General features: G+C 35.2%; 1 protein-coding gene, 2 long non-coding RNA genes and 1 pseudogene across 5 annotated transcripts; 1 reads left to right on the forward strand and 3 right to left on the reverse strand.

Moving 5' to 3' along the window:
* Nucleotides 1-9,035: 9,035 nt before the first annotated feature.
* LOC110908133 (CO(2)-response secreted protease) lies at nt 9,036-15,664 on the forward strand. 2 transcript variants are annotated; one of them, XM_022153040.2, is made up of 9 exons: nt 9,036-9,387; nt 10,194-10,453; nt 11,154-11,265; nt 11,488-11,992; nt 12,472-12,578; nt 12,994-13,236; nt 13,476-13,590; nt 13,918-14,128; nt 14,925-15,664. In XM_022153040.2, the coding sequence occupies exons 1-9, from the start codon at nt 9,188-9,190 to the stop codon at nt 15,473-15,475; spliced, it is 2,304 nt and encodes a 767-aa protein (XP_022008732.1). In that variant the 5' UTR covers nt 9,036-9,187; the 3' UTR covers nt 15,476-15,664. The 2 variants fall into 2 exon arrangements, with proteins under 2 accessions (XP_022008732.1, XP_022008731.1); XM_022153039.2 differs by having other exon boundaries at nt 9,040-9,387; nt 10,188-10,453.
* On the reverse strand, nt 10,746-10,864 carry LOC118487110 (annotated as a pseudogene).
* LOC118486382 lies at nt 13,824-15,463 on the reverse strand. Its single transcript, XR_004878693.1, has 2 exons — nt 15,365-15,463; nt 13,824-14,101 (listed from the first exon to the last, which is right to left on the reverse strand). It is a non-coding gene; the product is annotated as an uncharacterized LOC118486382 (long non-coding RNA).
* Nucleotides 15,665-16,666: 1,002 nt separating the features above from the next.
* Nucleotides 16,667-21,280, reverse strand: LOC110908134. Of its 2 annotated transcripts, none has more exons than XR_002574197.1 (3): nt 21,107-21,280; nt 19,412-19,587; nt 16,667-17,067 (listed from the first exon to the last, which is right to left on the reverse strand). It is a non-coding gene; the product is annotated as an uncharacterized LOC110908134 (long non-coding RNA). The 2 variants fall into 2 exon arrangements; XR_002574196.1 differs by having other exon boundaries at nt 19,412-19,590.
* Nucleotides 21,281-23,012: the final 1,732 nt, after the last annotated feature.

Below are 23,012 nucleotides of genomic sequence, written 5' to 3' on the forward strand. Positions count from 1 at the left end.
CACCACGACACTACTCCTCCACTGATCTGGCATTTTTCCAGTCTTGAAAATACTATTGAACAAAATTGTTAACCATCGGACTCCTTCTTCCCCCAAACACTTCCACACCTCAATCGGTATGTTGTCCAAACCTACTGCCTTGCCTCTTCCCATCTTCTTAAGTGCCATCCTCACCTCTTCATGCGTGATCCTCCTGCAGTAGCAATTATTCTGTTGTCGTCTTTGATTCCTGGGATTGCTGCTATCTTGTTGGTATGCCCTACCGCCGTTGAAAAGATTATGAAAGTAAGTTTGCCATCTCAACTTAATGTCATGTGCCTTGACTAGAACACTTCCATCCTCTCCTTTGATAAACTTTACCACCCCTAGGTCTTGTCTTCTTCGCTCCCTGGCTTTTGAAATCTTGAACATATCATGTTCCCCCTCTTTCGTTTCCAAACGTTCATACATTTGTTTATAGGCTGTATTTTTTGCCTCGGTCACCGCCTTTTTCGCTTCCCTTTTTGCCTTCTTGTATATCTCCCTCACCCTCAGCCGCTCCTCCTCAACTGTGCACCTCAAAAGATCTCTAAAACTCTGTTGCTTAGCCTTTATTTTGGCATGCACATCTTCATTCCACCACCAGGACTCCTTATGCCCATTGGTCTTTCCTGTTGTTACCCCTAGCGTCTCATTTGCCACCGTAGTGATCGTAGTCGCCATCTCCTCCCACATCCGGTTTGTGTCGTCGCCTTGTTGCATCGATGTCATCGAGTTAACTTTATCTCTAAACAACGTAATTTTTTCCCCCTTCAGGTCTCCCCAACGGGTCCTAGGTCGGGTTTTCCTCTCCCCCTCAGTTAGCCTTAATTTTATGGCTATATCTGCTACCAACAAATGGTGTTGAGCCGTTGCAGTCTCCCTTGGAATAACCTTGCAGTCCATCCACATCCGTCGATCTTCCTGCCTCATCAGAAGATAGTCGATTTGCGTGTTACGTCCTCCGCTACTAAAAGTGATCAAATGAGATTCCCTCTTCCTAAAGAACGAGTTTATAATACCTAGGTCGTGAGCTGCCGCGAAGTCTAGAAGGTCTCTCCCAGGGTCATTCCTATCGCCAAAACCAAAACCCCCATGTACCAACTCAAAGCCATCACTATCCTTACCAATGTGCCCGTTAAAATCTCCTCCTATAAAAATTTTCTCCTCCCTAGGTATGGCCCTTACTACTGCATCTAGACAATCCCAGAACTCTCTTTTCTCTTGTGCTCCTAGTCCCACTTGCGGTGCATAGGCGCATACCACTGTCACTACTTGCTCACCTAATACTAACCTTAGCACCATAATTCTATCGTTGTGTCGTATCACCTCAATTACATTCTTATGCAATTCTATAGACACCAAAAAACCTACTCCATTCTTGGCCCCATTCGACCCAGAATACAACAACTTATACCCATTCCGCTCTTCTGCTCTATGTCCTTTCCACCTAGTCTCCTGAAGGCACGCTATCTGTACCCTACGTCTTTTAAGTGCGTCTATCACTTCCAACAATTTACTACTAAGAGTTCCTACATTCCAAGACGCTACCCGTAAACTACACTCTCTAACTTTACCCTTACATGCATCTCTCGTCCTTGGACATGATCTCAAGTAAACGTCCTGATTTCTATTGTTTATGATTACAACTAACAACTAACCACAAGCTAACAGACGGGCAACACAAAGCACACAAAGGGCAAAACTATACAATCAGCAACAGTAAGCACACAGTGACAGCAAATAGCGTAGATGACTATGACCAAGTAATAAATACACTTAGCATGCGACAGAGTTAATACGAAAACACTATAAGCTACACAAGAGGCACACAAAATTCTGCTAGTATTATTAGACTTTACATTCAGGTTATTATTATTATTATTATTATTATTATTATTTTTTCTTTTTTTTTTGAAGCGTCAACACCTGAAAATGTCTCCCTTATAATCTGCAAACAATCCTCAAAACCCAGGTACTCGCAAAATCACAAAATGCCAAACAGCTGAAAGATGTCCTTATTTGTCTTCCTGAAACAGAGTGTGTAGGGTTTGGGGGAAATCGATGACAAAATGATGGAAATTTGGGGGATATTGTTGGGTTTTAGAGGGAAGATTTTCAACCACTACTGTTATATATAATCTTTTATAGGTATCATATACTATATGTAATAATGTTTAATAAGGAGCGAGTGCACCTGCTTTCGTATGGGATTATCGCCGCAAAGAATATGGACTGAAGTCACTTGAACCGTCCTCACAAAACCCAAATATGGGCTGAAAAGTCGCCTGAAACTTGTTGCCTGGAAGATAGTTTAAAGCGGGAGGAGTAGTAGTAGTGAAATCAGCCCTGGTTCGTGACGTTCCTTGCCGGAGAAACTGACGTTCGACCGGTCTGTACCGGAGTGGCCTTAGCCGGATTTTTACCTGCAAAAGAGAGGAGAAACGAGAGGAAAAAGAGAGGAGAAACGAGAGTGGCCTTAGCCGGATTTTTACCTGCAAAAGAGAGGAGAAGAGAGGAGAAACGAGAGGAAAAACGGCCGGCGAAACAAGGGTTCCGGTGAGATGGACCGTTGCTACTGTACGGATGCGGTGTCCGTTCTTTTTGTACGGAGAGAAAAAGCTTATAAGATTAGAATAAGATATTTAGATGTCCAGTGTCAGCTATGTATACTCTTATTAAAGTTCGGTGTTTCTTGTGTTCTTTTAGGTTAATATTTGAGTTAACGTAAGATTTAATGTTACCGGGAAAACTGGTTATAATAGTTTATTATTATATTTACTTTTAATAAAATATTTTTAATTTTTCCCTTTTTTAAAACCATATATTTCCTATACCATTTTTTAATAATTCTTATTTTTCTTTTTTTAGAACGTATATTAATTTGATATTTTTTTAATAATTTACGTTTATAACTTTTTTGCTAAAAACTTAAGTACACAGTTGTGCTTAATTCTTCCCTGACATTCTGTTATAAGTTTTATTAAAACAAAGCTGTACTCTAAATAAAGTATGTATTTGGTATAAGTTGACGAAAGACGATGAATAGTAACTTTATTTGTATAACAATATATAGTTTTTTTGTTTTTCTTTTATTTAATATATAATAATAGTTTATTATTATATTTACTTTTAGTAACATATGTTTAATTTTTTTCCTTTTTTAAAACCATATATTTCATATACCATTTTTTAGTAATTCTTTTTTTAGAATATATAATAATTTATCGAATAAATATTGTTGACAAAGGACGATAAATAGTAACTTTATTTTTATAATAATATGTAGTTTTTTTGTTTTTCTTTTATTTAATATATTATAATAGTTTATTATTATATTTACTTTTAATAACATATTTTTATTTTTTAAACCATATATTTCCTATACCATTTTTTTAATAATTATTATTTTTTTCTTTTTTAGAACATATATTAATTTATCGATTAATTTGATACTTCTTTAATAATTTATGTTTATAACTTTTTCTAATAACTTAAGTACGTAGTTACTTGATTATTCCCCGACATTCTGTTCTAAGTTTTTTTTAAAAACAAAGTTTTACTCTAGATAAAGTATTTATTTGGTATCTGTTGACGAAGAACGATGAGTAGTAACTTTATTTTTATAAGAATATTTTTTTGTTTTTCTTTTATTTAATATATTATAATAGTTTATTATTATATTATATATAATATTAAAACAAAAAAGTTCTACAGTTGCCTTCTACAGTAATTAAATATTAATTGTATACAATATAGTTGTATTACATCTGATGCATGTTTTACAAGTTAATCAATTTTTTTTTGTCTTTTATTCTATTTCGTCATTTAGTGTAAACTTTTTTGTTTAGAATCCATTAGTTTAACTATTGTATTTTTTCTTTAACTTTAACCAAGTTACTTTTTTTTATCCCTAAATAGTTTTTTTAACGAACATGTTAATGCCGTTTTAAACATATTTTTTTAATTTTTCTTTTTCTTTTTCTTTACTATAACGAGTGTGGCAAAGGCTTTTTTTAGTTTAATATTTTTTAACGAACACACCGATACTCTTTTGAACATATTTTTTTAACTTTTTTTTTTTGCTATAACAAGCGCGCCGAAACCGACCAAGTTTCTATCGTTTCTTTTTCGTTTACCTTTTTTATTTACTATATCGTTTTACCTTTTATTATTATTTTGATGTTCAGAGCCGAGTTACGACGCAAATAAAATAACCAATTAATATATCATTTTAATTAATTTTACAAATTTACTTATCGGTTGTAATGGTGTGCTATACGTTCTAAATTCCAACCGTGTCCCTGTGCGACGAGCGGGCAACTACGACCATAGTTTACTTTTAATAACATATTTTTAATTTTTTTCCCTTTTTTTAAAACCATATATTTCTTATACCATTTTTTAATAATTCTTTTTTTCTTTTTTAGAACATATATTAATTTATCTATAAATTTGATACTTCTTTAATAATTTACGTTTATAACTTTTTTCTAAAAACTTAAGTACGTAGTTGTGCTTGATTTTTCCCCGACATTCTGTTATAAATTTTGTTAAAACGAAGTTGTACTCTAAATAAAATATTTATTTGGTATCATAAAACGATACGATGATAAACTAAATCGTTCTAATGGTTTGGCTTTCTAAACAACATGCTTTATTTTCAAATACGTTTGCTTTATATTATCACTTGCTCGGTTTCGCTGCAACGCGCGACCTAAAAAACTAGTGAAACATTATAAATGATAGTTATTGTTTAGTGATTATTTTTCCCCTTAAAAAACAAAATAATCATTGAATAGTAATCAAGATTCAAATATATATATATATTTACATCATTTATCTTTTAAAATTGAACATTTATAACGTTTTTTTTTTTTTCAATATTGAAACACCTAATGAAAATTATAATGAGTTTAGAGATCGGAAAACTTTGAGTGATTTTAAATAAACTTAAGGTTATTGAACAATTTTTTTTTTCTTTCTAAATAATACACGCCAACAACCAATTACGTTAATCTGTGACAGTTTCAAGATTGGTCCATCAACATTTAACGTATAATTATTTAACCGTCTTCGGGGAAGGAATCGGTGAGGCCTTTCCCCGATCGGGAACACCGCCGCCATCCTCGCGGGGTCCCGATTCGGGGTGGATTTTGGGTGGGGGTTCACCGATGGAATTGTTGCGTGGATCGAGATATGACCGTTTACCAACGGTCGATTTTTAAAAAAAAAAAAATTCAATTTTTTTTAAACAATATATATCTAACACCCCTAATTCATTTTTTTTACCACATTCACAACTCTCAAACCCACACCAAAACTCTCAAACTCAAATCTTTCAAACACAAAATGGATTCCAAGCTTCCGTTTCTTTCTACCCTACCCGACTTTCCCGACGATGGAGATGCATCGTCAAGCGATAGTAGCTTAATTTTCTTCCAAAATCTCATCCAACAAGCGGAGCTACTAGACACGGCATCGTATAGTAAAAAAAAATATGTCCGTCGAGATCGTGTGGGGGGCCACGAGACACTCATGGCCGATTATTTTGATGAAAATCTAAAATTTAATGAAGATACTTTTCGTCACAGGTTTCGTATGTCCAAGTTTTTGTTCCTAAAAATTGTTAGTGACGTGGAAGCGTATGACGAGTGGTTTCAAGAAGGCTTAGACGGGAGAATGAAGAAAAGCTTTACACCGTTGCAAAAGGTTACTTCGGCAATTAAACAACTTGCAACCGGTAACCCACCAGACGAGGGGGACGAGTATTTAAATATGTCTGAAAGGACCTCTCGTGAGTGCCTTGAATATTTCTGCGAGACGGTATGTAAAAGGTATGGCGGTGAATTCCTACGTAGACCAACGAGCCACGACGTCGCGCTATTGTATCAGGCTCATAAGGATAGGCATCACCTACCTGGTATGTTAGGGAGTCTGGATTGTACACACTTCGTCTGGAGAATGTGCCCCACAGAATTGCGTGGACAATACATGAGAGGCGATCATCAATACCCGACGGTTATGTTAGAAGCGGTAGCGTCTCAAGATTTGTGGATTTGGCATGCTTTTTGTGGGCCAGCGGGTTCACAAAACGACATCAACGTGCTGCAACAATCTCCGTTATTTCTTGCTCAACGAAACGGAACGGCGCCAAATTGTCCATTTCAAGTGAACAACCACTTATACAAACGCGGGTATTATCTTACTGATGGGATCTACCCTACCTGGTCCGTGTTTGTGAAGTCTTTTCGATATCCACACGACCCGAACGAAAAAAAGTTCAAGAGGCAACACGAGGCCGCAAGAAAAGATGTGGAACGGGCGTTTGGTGTGTTAAAGGCGAAGTGGGGAATACTAAATCGTCCAATGCGTTCGAAAACGGTGAGAAAGATAAGGTCCATCGTGTATACGTGCCTTATTTTACACAACATGATTATAAAAGACGACGGAAGGGCGATAGCACCGGTTCATATTCAAGATCCTCCAGTCGAACCCGTCTTCGATGATACAGCCTATACGGAGCTCATTGACGAAGACACGCATTGGAGGCTAAAACACGATCTCGTTGAGCATCTCGGAAGTTTAGATTTGCCTCACCTTGAAGTTGATTCGGACGAGGAGTAGTTTGTTTTTTATATTTTTCTAGGTTGAATGTAATTTTTTTTCTAGTTCGAATGTTTTTTTTTTAATTTAATGAAATGTCTTTTATTTAATTTTTATTTTTATTAATCTTTTTTTAATTTGTAAACATGCATTATTTTAGAAAAAAAATAAAAAAATAAAAATCCAACTCCCCTAATAGGGGAGTGCCGCCATCAAAAAGGGGTATTAGGGGAGTGTATTAGGGGAGTTGACGTGGCTGTTTCTGGTTGGTTACGTGTAAGATGGGGGACTCACCTATTAGGTGAGCACCCCTTACACCCTTATAATTATGAAAACAAATAACACTACAAACTACGTAATTTATTTTCTTATAAATTACAAACTAATTCTTATTTGCAATATCTTCATATACATTTGAATTTATTAAATTCACAATAATCTATCAAAACAACCTTACAACATAAAAGGATCAACATAAAGTGTCTTTTGTAGATACAGACAATATGTCTACCCAATTTACACCCCTAGGCACTAAACCTTTTTAGAAAGAAAATAACTGATTGCTAGCTTACAAGCGTCGTGACAAATACAATATGACTGTTACAAATTACCATCACATGTGTTCCGCAAAACGTTAACGTAAATAGAAGTTCGTCGTATAAATAAAATTGTCACAATCGGGTCAATATAACCCGGCCACATTTACATTATCTCCAGAAGAACTTTTTTCACTGGGTTCCTTTTGGTAGATTCTCACGAATTCTCACTATTTTTTTCTAAATCATAGGAGGTTCTCACTAATTTTTTCCACTTTTTCCAAACCGAATGGGTTACTGTGAACCCACAAAAATGGCCTAGATCCGCCCCTGATTATCTCATACCTAAAAGGTTTAGAGACAAACAAACCATAAGTTTATGCACATTCTCATCTTCGATAACTGAAGAAACTATATAAAAGTTAGCAATAGTTAAGGTGTAAACACTATGTATACATCTACACACAAATATATAAATTATAATTAGTTATTCTATTTATATAGACGTATAACTTTTTGTATCATACAATCATATATACACACAAACTCATTTATAATATGTTAGAAACCTCTCTATTACACGTGATAATATAAGGCAAATATTAAATAGTTTGTATTGAAGATTTAGGCATTATAAAAACATATTTTAAGATATAATAAAAGAATTAAATACGAAAAAAATCTTAGGCTCATAGAGTTGTGACAAGTGACACAACCATATACTTAATTATCAAGTAAATACAGATACAGATATATAACAACAATTAAGGTGTAAACAATTTTGGATTGTTTATTTTTACATATCTAATATTTATATACTATTAATTTGGAACATTTGTATGCATATTTAGTTGTACATTGTGCTTAAGTGGTTGTACCTTAATCAAATAATGGTTTCATTACCTTACCAAATTCAATCTGTTTTGTATGCATGTATGGTTGTAAATTGTGCTTAATTGGTTGTACCATAATCAAATAATGGTTTCGTTATCTTACCATATTCAATCGGTTTGATCCATTCAAAGTTGTGTTGTTTTATTTGTAAATTATTATTATTTATAATAATCTAATTAGTTTAGCCAAAATCTTGTATAAATATAATTTGCAACATATTGATGCAATGGTTGTTGTAATGTATGCATTATGGTTTGTATAGTGGTAATGATATATATTATATATAGATTACGATTAACCTGTCAAACGGGAAAAAATAGACGCGGGTTCATTGTAACGCTCGAGTCCTAGATCAACTTAGTTATTTTATTCTATGTTTTACGTTTCGGTTTAATTTCTTCACATTAACACGCTGCAACTTCAGTGTCGGTAATCGCTGGCAGTAGTGTGGCATTAGTGCTCGCCCCCGCCGCAACGCGGGGGTGCTTAATACTAGTTTGTTAACAATTTAAGATATTTCTTAGAGTAAATTATCTTTTGAGTCCTTGTGTTTTAGTGGTTTTAACCATTTGAGTCCAAAATCAATTTTAATTAAAAGTTATCATATTTATCTAAAAACACATGACACTCGGGCTCGATCAAGTCGTTTATTAAATGAGCTCAAATTAGAATCGAGCTTGTTTAAGCACTGTTTAATTTGGGCTTTTAGCGAGCAGCTCTACAATAGCTCACGGGCAGCTCAACTTGCGAACTTGAATCCTAGAAACCAATCTAACGCAACCAAGATTGGTTGCGGAGTTCAAGTTCCAGTTAAGACAAGATTAGTCTCCACTAGAACGAGCGCAAAATATGTACAAGTTTACTATTAAAAAAAGCATATACTAAAATGGAAACATGAGACTTTTAACATTATTTTAAATGGATTTACTCTTACCCAATGATCTAAACTATTAGCAATGCGCATGCGCAAGCATCCACCAAAACCAATCTTTACAATATTACCCATCCATCTATCTATCTACCATATTGCCCACTTCATATTCTCAAGGCTTAGTGCTTCTTTTCTCTCTCTACATTACTTTGTCTCTCTAAACACTGCACATGTTCTTTTTATGTTATAAATATAGAGATGTATGTGTTTGTTAAAAGGAAAATGCGATATAAAAACAGACAAAAATATGAAAGGTGTCTTATGTTGGTGCAGCCTGTTGTTTGTAATATGTTTGTTAGGAGAAATTAAGGCAGATAATGATGGAGTTTATATTGTGTATATGGGCTCTGCTGCTACCTCAAGGAACAGCTATAATCTACTTCTAACTTCCCTAGAAGAAAGGTAACAGACACCTTCGCGTTTTGTCTTTTTTTATTTGTTTATTTTGTTTTATGGTCTCGTTTTTTTTAATCATTTACGTAATCATAAGTTCGTTTTGTTTTATAATAATCCAGATTAAATTGTAAATTCTAAGTCAGATAAAGGTAAAATCTGTCAAATAGGGTAATATCTAAACTTATCTAAAAACGAAACGGGTCAAATGAGTGGAACGGGCTAAAAGTAACATAAAAGCATCCGCAATGTGGATTTCGATGAGGCCATGAACTCTAGGAGGAAGAAAGGGAGAGAGAGTGGAAGATGTGAGGGTGAGAAACATCCGAACGCCTACGGATGCAAAAAGGGAGTGATAGTGATAGGAGGCAACCAGAGAGAGCTCATCCACAAAGAGGGAGGAGAGAGGGGTTGACGTTTGGGGGTTGGGGGGGGGGGGGCGTTGCTATATCATATTTGAAACAATAATTTTATTATTATTTTATAACTTCTTAAAAATTAAAATGGAAGTGTTGGCAGGTCGTTCTAACATGACACGACTTAAAACCGTTTTAAACAGTACTAGATCTGTGTCCATATTGACTCGTTAATCAACTTGCTTTTTGTTTATTTTGTAACATATGCTTTATCTCTAATGACACTTAAATAGTTCCAAAACTCATGCTTTCAATGCATACAACCTCACATTTCTATATACACTTTGTAAAAGATTACACATTTTGACCTGTTACCCAACCTGCCCACTCAACGCATTCATTCGTCTTAAGTGTCCGGAAAAAAAACTAACGATAAAATAAATCTTGAGCTAGGAAAAGCATGGCAGTTTTGCATAACTACAAAAACAGCTTCTTGGGATTTGCTGCTCATTTAACAAAAAAAGAGGCAGATGATATCGCACGAAAACCAGGGGTTGTATCGGTCTTCCCTGACCCAGTCTTGCAACTTCACACAACCCGTTCATGGGATTTCCTAAAATACCATTCTGGAGTAGAACTCGATTCCAAACATAGCGCTAAATACAACATTTCAAGTTCAAATGCAGCTTCAGATATCATAATAGGCATTATGGACACAGGTATGTCTTTAAAACCTCAAATGTAACCAAGTTACTTATGAATGAGTTGATTCGAGTTATGTCTTATCTCTAACACGTAAGATTAACGAGTCAGATAAAAAGGAAAAGGTCAAATGAGTCAAGCGGTCAGAGTGTATTTTAGTTAAAATAAGTTTTTTTTTTTTTTTTGAACGGCTAATTTCTTTAATCCCCTGTCGTCAGTGGGACTCGAACCCAAGACCTTCCCCTTCCCAACCTAGGTGTTTTAAAGGCTTTGCCTTTGCCAATGGACCACCACCCCATTAGTAAAAAGGGGTTGCAACATGAGGACTTCCCAGGGGGTCATCCATCATAGTAGTACTCTCGCCCAAGTACGCTTAACTGCGGAGTTCTGATGGGATCCGGTGCATTAGTGCTGGTATGATTTTAGTTAAGATAAGGTAACTTTGGTAATCATATACCTTGTAATTATACATGACATACTAGTCACTTGAAAGAACACATGATTCTTTTTTAGAACAAAAGATTCGGTCAACCCAACGGGTTTCATGCTTTAATCCCTAAAAGGCCACCTGGCAGCGTAAGCTGCACTTTACTTAGTCGCACTAGATAGCAGGGTATCGGTGGCTGTGCTTTTCCCTAACGTGGAACGCTTATGAAACTATTACAGTGTGAATTGCTGCTATATTAATCATATTGTGTCTTGAACATGGTGACTTAGGTATATGGCCAGAGTCTGAGAGTTTCAGTGATGAAGGTTTTGGGCCAATTCCGTCAAAATGGAAAGGAACTTGCATGAAAAGCGACGATTTCAAAACTGCAGACTGTAATAGGTGACTTTCAACAGCTATCTTCATAACAAGTCAAATCAAGTAATTTGAAAAAAAAGGTCAAACAGGCACTGGGTTGACCCGCGAAGTTTTCTATATTATTTTTGACTTCAATATAACTAACTTATGGAATACAACTTTATGACACCATCTCCTTAATTGTTTTATTCAAAGACTGGATAACTGTTTTAATAGTATAACTTTCGAAATAATAAATGCTATCAGGAAACTAATTGGAGCACGGTATTACACTGCTGGAGGTGGTCTCACCTCCCCAAGAGACCATAACGGGCATGGGACACACACGGCTTCAACAGCTGCTGGCAACACCGTACATAACGCGTCGTATTATGGCCTTGCAATAGGCTCAGCCAAGGGCGGTTTTCCCGGTTCAAGAATCGCATCGTATCGGGTTTGTGGACCTAGAGGTTGTAAAGGATCAAATATATTGGCTGCCTTTGATGATGCTATAGAAGATGGTGTGGATGTATTATCATTATCTCTTGGTTCATCGCCCGGATATGGACCTAATTTTCATAGAGATCCAATTGCCATTGGATCCTTTCATGCAACTGAAAAGGGGATCACAGTGGTTTGTTCTGCAGGAAACGACGGCCCAAGAAAAGGCTCGGTTGTTAATGTTGCTCCTTGGATCCTAACTGTTGCAGCTAGTTCTATTGACCGTGATTTTCAGGCAGATATCGCATTGGGTGACAAAACAGTCATAAAGGTAACCGTTTAGTTACAAATCGACTGATTCGGGTTATGCCGCTGGCGCTCGGCTCGTTTAGTTTAAACAAAGCTCGAGCTTGGCTGGACTAGTTTATTATTTATTTTACGTATATAATTATTTTATATATTTATAATCATAAAACTATATACATAGCTATTTTTGTGAAAAGTATATAGATATTTTTTTTTATCAAGTAATATGTATCTATTATATTAAATGAAAATTATTATCATCATATGTATGAAGCTTGGGCTCGTTTATTTAACGAGCATATTTTTAGGCTCGAGATCATTTAAACTCGGTTCGATTCGAGCTTTGAGCGAGCCGGACTCAAGTAAGTTGCAAGTGAATCGGCTCTTTTACACCTCTACAAGTAATGCATGTGCATACCTTGTAGCAAAAATATCACTTGCTAACTTGAAAAGGGATTCAAGATTCATTTTAGTACTTACACATAAGTTTCTCTCAAATTTAAGGGTGGAGGCATAAACTTTGGTGAATTAGAAAAATCTCCGATATACCGGTTACTTTATGGGATCACAGCTAAAGGAAATCTTACGACTTATGACGAAGTTGATGCGAGGTAACTCCATAAACAATTCTTTCAAAGGCGTTCTCACATTTTATGTAGAGGTTGAAAAACAAATGGGTCGGGTCGTGTTTAGACTAAAAAACATCTATTCCAAAACGTTTAGAACTTCTCTATAAACAAATAGCGTAACGTTTAGAACTTCTCTATAAACAAATAGCGTTCCATATTTGTTTAGAAAAGGTGTATTTACTTTAGTAATGATATATTTCTTCGAACAAGAAATATTTATATGGTATCGGGGAGCAGCAGCCTCGCTATCTCCTGAGATAGAGGTAAAGTTTGCCCTCATCTTACCCCTCCCCATACTCTACGTATGAGTGGGAATATCGGATATCATGGGGTGCATTTGTTTGTTTGTTTACAAGTTTAATATGTTTGCTTAATTGATAACATGGGTGTTCTTCAGAAACTGCATACCACGCGCATTAGATCGAGACAAAGTTAAAGGAAATATTATTCTTTGTGAGAGTACAAAGGGAATGTACTCGACAAAACAAAAGCTAGCAGGAGTTAAGAGACTCGGTGCAATTGGGATGGTTTATGTTAATGATAATGCAAGATCAGTCGCTTCCTCTACAGGATCCTTTCCAATGGCTACAGTTAATCGAAAGGATGGACAAAAGATTATACATTATGCCAAACAAGAAAGGTGAACACTAAACACGCTTATTCAACCCTTACTTATTGCTAGAAGCCTATTATGATCCATTAGCGTTGTTCATGTAGTCTGACTCAACTGGGTTAGAACCAAAAACCAAAAACCGAACCAACGTTTGGTCCTTGTTCAGACAATCTGGCTTCCGGTAGTCTAAACCATTTTGTTGGTCTGGGTCGGTTTTTCCCAACAATCACAATTCATTACTAACTTGTTTGAGGGGATATTTGAAGGAATCCTACGGCAACTATTCTAGCGACTGTATCAGTGACCGAATATAAGCCAGCCCCTGTAGTTGCCTACTTCTCAGCTAGGGGCCCTTCGTTTGCTACAAAAGACATACTCAAGGCAAGTTCTTTGAACCGAATTTTCCTTGAATAAAAGGGTTATTACCATTAAAAACCAAGATACCATTTTTAATGAAAAATTCTTTGAATCGAATTTTCCCAACTTGTAAAAATAATACAAAAATGTCACTAAACTATTTTTAGTATATAAAAGTCCCAAAGCTTGTCTAAAATGCATGTCCTTAACAATAGACTTGTTAACTCTTAAACTGGTCACAACATGATTAAGTGACATTTAACAATTTTGCGAGCGCATTTAGACAAGTTTAGGGACTATAATATACAAAAGTTAGTTTATTGACTTTCGCGTGATTGGATTACATTGCAGCCTGATGTTGCAGCACCAGGGGTGGCCATTCTCGCAGCATGGCCAGACAAAGATTCTGTAGTAAAACTCACTGGCAAGAAACCCCCTCATTTCTATATACTTTCAGGAACTTCTATGGCCTGTCCACATGTTTCTGGCCTCGCCGCCATGATCAAATCTCAACACCCTAACTGGAGCCCATCCGCTATAAAATCGGCTATCATGACAACAGGTTGTTACAAACTGCATAAAAACTCACAAACTAGACTAAATTTCATAGATCAAAGTAGGGATGTTCAAAAAGCTCGTGGCTCTCTCGAAATAAAACGAGCAGAGCCCAAACTAAGGTATGCTTGGATTGTTGGCTCGCTCATCAGGCTCGATTAAATTAAAAACCCAATTTTTATATATATAAATTATCACCCCAAAATTTAATATAGAGTAAATTACGATTTTGGCCCCTGTGGTTATATCACTTTTACCCTTTTAGCCCAAAAATGAATTTTTTAACATCCGAGCCCCCAACGTCTTTTTTTCTAACCCTTTTGGCCCCTAACGTCTTTTTTTCTAACTTTTTTGGTCCCTAACATTTAATGTATGAGGTTAGTGTTAGGGGCCAAAAGGGTTAGAAAAAAAGACGTTGGGGGCTCAGATGTTAAAAAATTCATTTTTGGGCTAAAAGAGTAAAAGTGATATAACCACAGGGGCCAAAATCGTAATTTACTCTTTAAATATAAAAAACTCTAAATTCTTTAGTTTATAAGTTCTGCGTTATGTTGAAATTTATTTATTTTTTTGTTATACACACATATCAATGTGTAAACAACGTGTAAACAATATATAATTAATTTTTTTTTTTGAATAAACGAGCTCTAGACCAGTCATGAGCAGACTCAAGCCTTTTACGAGCTGAGCTCGAGCTAAACATTTTAGCTCGTAAAGATAAACGAGAGGCTAACCTTACAGCCCTAGATGAAACTATGATGAACTAGTAACATGCTTCAATTTATCACAAATTTCAATTACAGCAACTCAAACAAACAACATGAAGAAGCCAATCACAACAAACACCGGATCACTTGCAACGCCCTACGATTTCGGTGCAGGAGAAGTAATATCAAGCCCGCTACAACCCGGTCTCGTTTACGAAACCGAAACAATCCATTACCTACACTTCCTATGCAGCATAGGCTACAACATCAACACAATTAAACAAATCGCCTCCAAAGTTCCCCCCGATTTCGCATGCCATACAAACCCTAACCAAAATTTAATCTCCAACATGAACTATCCGTCAATCGCGATTTCGAAATTCATCGGAAAACAGATCATAATAAGCCGAACAGTGACAAATGTTGAGAATAGTGATACGGTTTACACAGCATCAGTTGAAGCCCCACATGGATTGAAAGTGACAGTTACACCACATAAACTTGAATTTAAAAAGAATAAGAACAAATTGACTTACCAGGTGAGCTTCAGATCGGATGGCGGATTGATTGATGATAATTTTGGCGCGATTACCTGGTCGAATGATCGGTACAGAGTACGGAGTCCGTTTGTCGTGAGGAGCAAGTAACACAGAGGATGAAGAGTGTAGAAGAAGGTAACGATAAGGAGTATTGGAACATAGAAGATATAATAAATGTGTCGTTATTACATGTTTAGATGTTTAAAAGAAAATATGTTTGTTATTCTCAAAACTATTTTGGTTTAAGTTGAATACTACAAAATGGTAGCATCACAATAATAATCTTTTTTTCTGGTATGGTTATACGTCAATAAACATATACAACTGATATGTATATAGACACGAATATGCGAATAATTTTCAGGTGTTCATTTCATGTTTGTCTATTAATAAAACAACCAAAAAAGTTGTATGGTAATGATGTTGTTTGTATGAAACCGGTGGTCAGAGATGAGCAAATAATATTGGATACCGGTACCGAATTTCCCGAACCGAAAGATCTTAAGTACCAATTCAGTACGACTTTTGGCGTTCCTGGTACCGGTTCGCTACCGGTTTTTACCTTCATATACCGGTATCGTAACTGGTATTTTCGGTACCAGTTCCGATTCGGAATTGGTTGGCACCGAGCTCATCCCTACCCTTGAAACTAAAAAAAAGAAATCATTAAAAGTTAAAGAAAATCAACAAAAAAAGGTTGCACGATACCGTTGTTGTTCGTACGGTACCCTTGATCAGGGATGAGCAAATGGTACCAGGTAGCAGTACCGAATTTCCCGAACTAAAAGATTTTCAAAAACAATTCGATACTGACTTTTGGCGTTTTTCTGTATTAGGTTGGTGTCGGTTTTTACCTTCATGTACCGATAACCGTATCGGTATTTTCGATACCAAAACCGGTTGACACAAGCTTATCCAACTTAAAAAGTAAAGAAGATAATAAAAGTTTAAAAAAAACTATATATATTATTATAATATTTAAAACACTATTCATTAGATTATATAGTTAATATATAATATATAATACTAGAGGAATCCCCCTTGTGTTGCGGCGTGGAATTCGGTCTGTATTGGCTCGATACATTATGGTATCGCTAAGGTACGCTGATGATTCGATATAGCAACCGAAAGACAAAATCCAAAGACAAATCTCATATGCCCACAAGGATATCAACACGTGTTTTACATCGATCTAACCCCATTAAAACGAATATCAGAAACGGTTATGATAGTAGCGTTCGGTTAATTGATAACATGGGTGTTTTTGAGAAACTGCATACCACGTGCATTAGATCGAGACAAAGTTAAAAAGGAAATATTATTCTTTGCGAGAATACATAAGGAGTATATTCAGCCAAACAAAAGATTATATTTTATGCCTAAAACGAATGGTGTATGCTAATCACAATCATTCAAACTATCCTTATGGCTAGAAGCCTATTATGATCCATTAGGGTTGTTCATCGAGTCTAACTCAACGGGGCCAGAACCAAAAACGAAACCAATGTGAACCTGTTTGGTCCATGTTCAGACAATCTGGCTCCTGGTGCAGTCTTAACCGTTTTGTTGCTCTGGGTCGGTTTTTGCCCAAAACTACAATTCATTACTAACCAGTTTGAGGGAATATGTGAAAAAATCCCATGGCAAAGATTCTACCAACTGTATCAGTGACACACTATAAACCAGCCCCCTGTAGCTGCCTACAAAAGACATACATACATACTTAAGGCAAGTTAACTTCTATGCTATGCACACTTATCAATTATTACTAGCGTATGGTGATCAAAACATAATAACTGGAACTTTTAGTAATTAAATAATAGGGTTAATACCATAAAACACCAATATACTTTCTTATTTTCACGAAAAAAGTCTCTCAACCTTCAAATTGGTTTATAGTCTGTCTCTCAACTTGTAAAAAATATATGAAAAAAATCACAAAACTATTATATACATATTATATAGAGAGAGAAGGGTTTAAATGAGAACGCTAAATATTGCGAGAACCGTGATACCAAATGAAAAAACCACGAGAACTTGGTCAAAAACAATTCAAATTCAAAATTTCTTTTTACACTTATGACTTATCATTATTATTCGAATAGAAGATTAAAAATTATATTTACACGTTTAAATTTGCATGGATTCGTAAATAAAGAAAATTTACACATGTGTAAGTTTGCCATTTACACATGAAGAGTGATTTTGAAAGGAGAGATGAATTATTTAGAGAGTAAGTTCTTTTTTTAATGTTGCATTTTAATTATAATATGGTTTGTATTAAAAAAATTGATTTAGATTGGTTTTCCTATTCGTTCTCACGGTTCTCGCAATATTTAGCGTTCCCAAGATAACCCCCCCCCTATATATATATATATATATATATATATATATATATATATATATATATATATATATATATATATAGGGTAAGGTTCATGCGAGAACCACCTTTATTGCGAGAACCGCGAGAACCAATGTGAACACAAGCTAAAATAGCTAAAAAAACCTAAAAAAACCCTAAAAAAAACCTAACCCCCACCCCCCCACCCCCCTCCCCACCCCCCAAAAAAAAAACCTAACCCCCCCAAGCTAAATGCTAAAAACTAAAACCCTCAAAAAACCCTCAAAAAACCTAACCCCCCCCCCCACCCCCCCCCCCCCCCCCAAAACCTAAACCCCCCTCCCCCACCCCCCAAAAACCTAAAACCCCCCCCCCCCACCCCCCCACCCCCAAGCTAAAATGCTAAAAACTAAACCCCCCAAAAAACCTAAAAAATCTAAAAAAATAAAAAAAAATCTAAATTTTTTTTATTTTTTTACTATTTTTTATGTTCAAATCGCTACTTTTAGTAGCCAAAAAAAAAATTTTTTTTTTTTTAAAAAAAAAAAAAATTAAAAAAATTTTTTTTTTTTTTTTGGATACTAAAAGTAGCGATTTTTATATAAAAAATAGTAAAAAAATAAAAAAAAAATTTTTTGGGTGTTTTTAAGATTTTTTTAGGTATTACTGTTTGTGTTCACACTGGTTCTCGCGGTTCTCGCAATAAAGGGTGGTTCCTAACGGATCTTTGTCCTATATATATATATATATATATATATATATATATATTGCATTTTAATTATAATATGGTTTGTATTAAAAAAATTGATTTAGATTGGTTTTCCTATTCGTTCTCAAGGTTCTCGCAATATAACGCTAAATATTGCGAGAACCGTGAGAACGAATAGGAAAACCAATCTAAATCAATTTTTTTATTACAAGGCTCATTGTAATTAAGATACAACATCAAAAAAAGAATTTACAACATCAAATAATTCATTTATCCTCTCAAAATTACGCTTATTAAATTTTTTACACGTGTAAATATAACAAATTTACACATGTGTAAATCACAAACTTACACATGTGTAAATTTTCTTTATTTACGAATTCACGTAAATTTAAAGGTGTAAATTAAATTTCTAACATTGTATTTTAATAACAAATAACAATGATAAGTGTAAAAACAATTTTGAATTTGAATTGTTTTTGACCAAGTTCTTGTGGTTTTTTCATTCGTTCTCACGGTTCTGACAATATTAAGCGTTCTCATTTAAACCTTCCCCTATATATATATATATATATTAAAGTCCCTAAACTGTTCTAAAATGTAAGTACTTGTGAAATCTTCTTCTAAAAACAATTTACTTGTAAATTCTCAAATTAGTCAAAATTTGAAAAAGTGACATTCAACATATCTGCAAAAGAAGTTTATACAATCTTATTTTGACCAATTTAAGAGTTAACAAGTCATTATTTAAACAACAAACAAAACAAAAGTAGGCACATTTCAAACGAGTTTAGGGATTTCAATATACAAACATTAACTTAGCTACTTTTTTCCGTTTATTTTTTTACAATCTGAGAGACTTTAATATCAAAAACTAGTTTGAGTGACCTTGTCGTGAAATATAAGAAAGTATAATGGTTTTTCCTATTATGGTATTAATCCTTTAATAACATAACAGAAGTAAATATTTTTTTTTTTACAATTGGGTTACCTTGCAGCCTGATGTTGCAGCACTAGTGGTGGCCATTCTTGCATCATGGCGCAACAAAGATTCTGTGGTAAAACTCGCCGCAAGAGTTCACCACATTTCTTTATACTTTCAGGAACTTCTATGGCCTATCTACATGTTTCTGGCCTCCGTGCCATGATCAAATCTCAAAACCCCATCTGCTATAAAATCGGCAATCATGACAACAGGTTACAAATAGCACAAAAAATCACAAATTGAACTAAATATTATACATCAAAGTAGGGTTATTCAAAAAGCGTGTGGCTTTCTCGAAAAAAGATTGGTCGAAATCAAACGAACCGAGCCCGAACCAAGGTAAGCTCGGCTTGTTGGCTCTCTCGTTAGGCTCGTTTAATATCAAAAAACCCAAATTTCAATATAAACAAATTAAATCCCAAAACTATAACCAAATTTTAATACATAGAATTATAAATCCTTTGGTTTATAAATTCTGCATCATGTGTATGTTAAAAATATTATTATGCGTGTCTATAATATATATAATTAATTATCTTTTAGATAAACGAACCGGCTCAGGCTTTTATGAGCAGAGTTCGAGCTCAACATTTTAGCTCGTTTAAGATAGATGAGCCGAGCCTTGGCCCAACCTGGCTCGGCTCGACTCGACTAGACTCATTTACAACCCAAATTTAAAGTATAATTAACTCATAGCAGCTTCAATTTATCACAATTTTCAACCACAGCACCACAAACAAACAACATGAAGAACCCAGTCACAACAAACACCGGAATGCCAGCCCCGAGAATTCGTGTACCTGTTCGAGCTCGAAAAAACGTGCCCTTAGGCCTTAACGAAATTGGGTATTGGGCTCATTAAAGGTTTAAACCTAATGGCAATAACTAATGTAAACCATAAAAATAGTTTTGTAAGGCCACTTGGTATACTATAACATCCATATGTGTTAATCCTAGTTGGCATCCGTTAATACTTGTTATACCACTCCTGAAGGGTGTTAAGAGGCATTAAAAGCTTCATATGTTAAGAAGTTAACTAGGAGAGAGAGAAGGAGAGAATCAAGCATTGCAAAATTTTACACACACAACATGCTATATATATGTGTATTTTAATTAATTTAAGGGGCGTTAATGAGGGTTAAACCATTTCCTTGTTGCAAGGTGAAATGAAAGAGGGTCAAGTAGGTGATCTGATGCCTACGTGTAGTTAAGGGGCGTGAAAGTATACCCCATAGCCTAGTGTGCCAATGTTAGTGTTTGTACGAGTATACCCTATTAAATTATTTATTTTTACATTTACATATCGGATTTTTTTTAAAATAACGTGCCCTTCGAAGGATCGGCCTTGGCCGGGGGTCCTCCCCGCCCACCCTAAGGGCCACCGGATCATTAGCTACGGGATTACGGTGCAACCTGGCCTAACCGAAACAATTCACTACCTACACTAACAAAGGATACAAAATCAACACAATTAATCGAATCGCATCCACCATTCCAACCAATTTCACATGCAATACAAACCCTAACTAAAGTTCAATCTCTAACCTGAACTATCCATCAACCGCGATCTCAAAATTCAACGGAAAACAGTGACAAACGTTGTCATTGAGAATAGTGATACAGTTTACACAGCCCCAAACGGACTGAAAAAGGGACCGAATAAACTGGAATTTACAGAGAACAAGAAAAAAATTAACGTACCAGGTGATATTCAGGTTGATGATAATTATGGCGCGATTACGTGGTGTCGTGAGGAGCAAGTAATGCAGGGAGGAAGCTAGAGTGTAGAAGAAGACAATGATGAGGAGTGTGGAATGTATACTCGAAATTACCCAGTGCTATTACATTGACAAAAAACCAATAAAGTTTGTTAGAGCATTCACATTCTATCCTCCTATGTGAGTGAGATTTTTATATTTTAAAGGGTATAAAAAGTGGTTGTGAGTGGAGGAGAGAGAAAATGTTACTGTTCATTGTATATTTGAGATGACACCGTTCACCCACTATAATTTTTTTAATATATATTGGAAGTGGTTGTGAGTGAAGGAGAGAGAAAAATGTAATGATAATATTATTTAATTGAAAATGAGAGAGAAAAAGTATTTGTTTTTAGTAAAAATCTCTATCTCTAATAAAATAACTAGGTTCTTCCACTTGGCACCCCCACATTCCCCCTAAACACATGTCAGCCCCTCCTTCAATTTACTACCGTGTTCAACAAATAAGGTGTCCACGTCTACACGCTGCTGAACCGGGTTTTTTGTTTCATTTTCGAACAAACCCTAATACTTCCCCACAGCCACTCCGATTCCTTCTTCTCTCCTCAACACTCGCGCAACCATTCTTCTTCTCCATCACTCATCCATGGTTCCATGGTTCTGGATCTTAACCACGCAATTAACAGGTATGGTTTTATTCTATTTTTGTTCATTGTTCTTGATTTTAGCAGTTTGTTGTGTTGAATTTGTTACTGATTATTCTAGATCTGAACCCTCCGTATTTCATATTAGGGTTTATTCTTCCATTGTTCATCTCCATCATTCATCCATGGTTGAAGATCTTAACCACGCGATTAACATGTATGGGATTCCTCCTTTTTTTTTTGTTAATTGTTCTTCATTCTAGGTGGTTTTTAACTTGATTTTGTTACTTATTATTGTAGATCTGAACCACCCGTTGATCATATTACGGTTTGTTCAAGCTATCCGTACCGGCGGCTGTTTTTATTTTCCCAATTTTGCATCCTTTTCTGTATCAGGTTTTATTCTCCCTAAAAAATCTTTTGTTTTTTTAAAACTTTTATGAAGATTTGAACAACGCGTTTAATAGGTTATGGTTTCGTCATGTTTCTGATCACTGTTCTTGATTCTAGGCGTTTGTTGAGTTGATTTTGTTAGTGATTATTGTAGATCTGAACCACGCGTATTACAGGTTAGGGTTTCTTCATCTTTTTCATCATTCTTCTCTTTTATAGCAGTTTTATGAGTTGTGATTCCATTTTGTTATTCTAACATTTTGTTTTTGGTTGAACATATTAGGGTTTATTCTAAGATTCGAAGTCAAACAACTTGGTCGGCTTCATGTGATTGACACTTCTTTGCACGATTCTTGGAAATCCATAATCAGATAAGTCGAATTAAGAATTCTAATTTTTAAATGTAAATTGGAAATCTTAATAACCAGTTTATACATAATTGACGAATCCTAACTAGGTAGTTGAATACTAAAAGTAATTGTTTGGCTTGATATTTCTAATGTTGAACTAATTTCACTAACATTGGGTTTTTTTTACCGTTATGGATTTGGAAAACCAATTATTTAGAATCTGAATATGATTTGATATTTGATAATCAAATATTGGGTTAAATGTCCAATTTGTGTTCTGGATGTTTGCAAGAAATAATGTCACCTCTGTTTTTAGCATGATATTAGTTTTTGTTTTTAAGAAGGGATAACATGTTTTTTCAGTTCATATCAGATTCATAATAGAGTTTTGATTTTCAACAACTGTTTTTTGTTGTAGGTGATACAAATAAGTTTCTATGGAATCATCAGTTTTCAGCATTGGATGGATGCATACCTGAATCCGAAATCTCACTCAGCTGAG

This window comes from Helianthus annuus, chromosome 14 (assembly GCF_002127325.2).
Source record: "Helianthus annuus cultivar XRQ/B chromosome 14, HanXRQr2.0-SUNRISE, whole genome shotgun sequence".
In the NCBI taxonomy this organism is placed as follows: domain Eukaryota; kingdom Viridiplantae; phylum Streptophyta; class Magnoliopsida; order Asterales; family Asteraceae; genus Helianthus; species Helianthus annuus.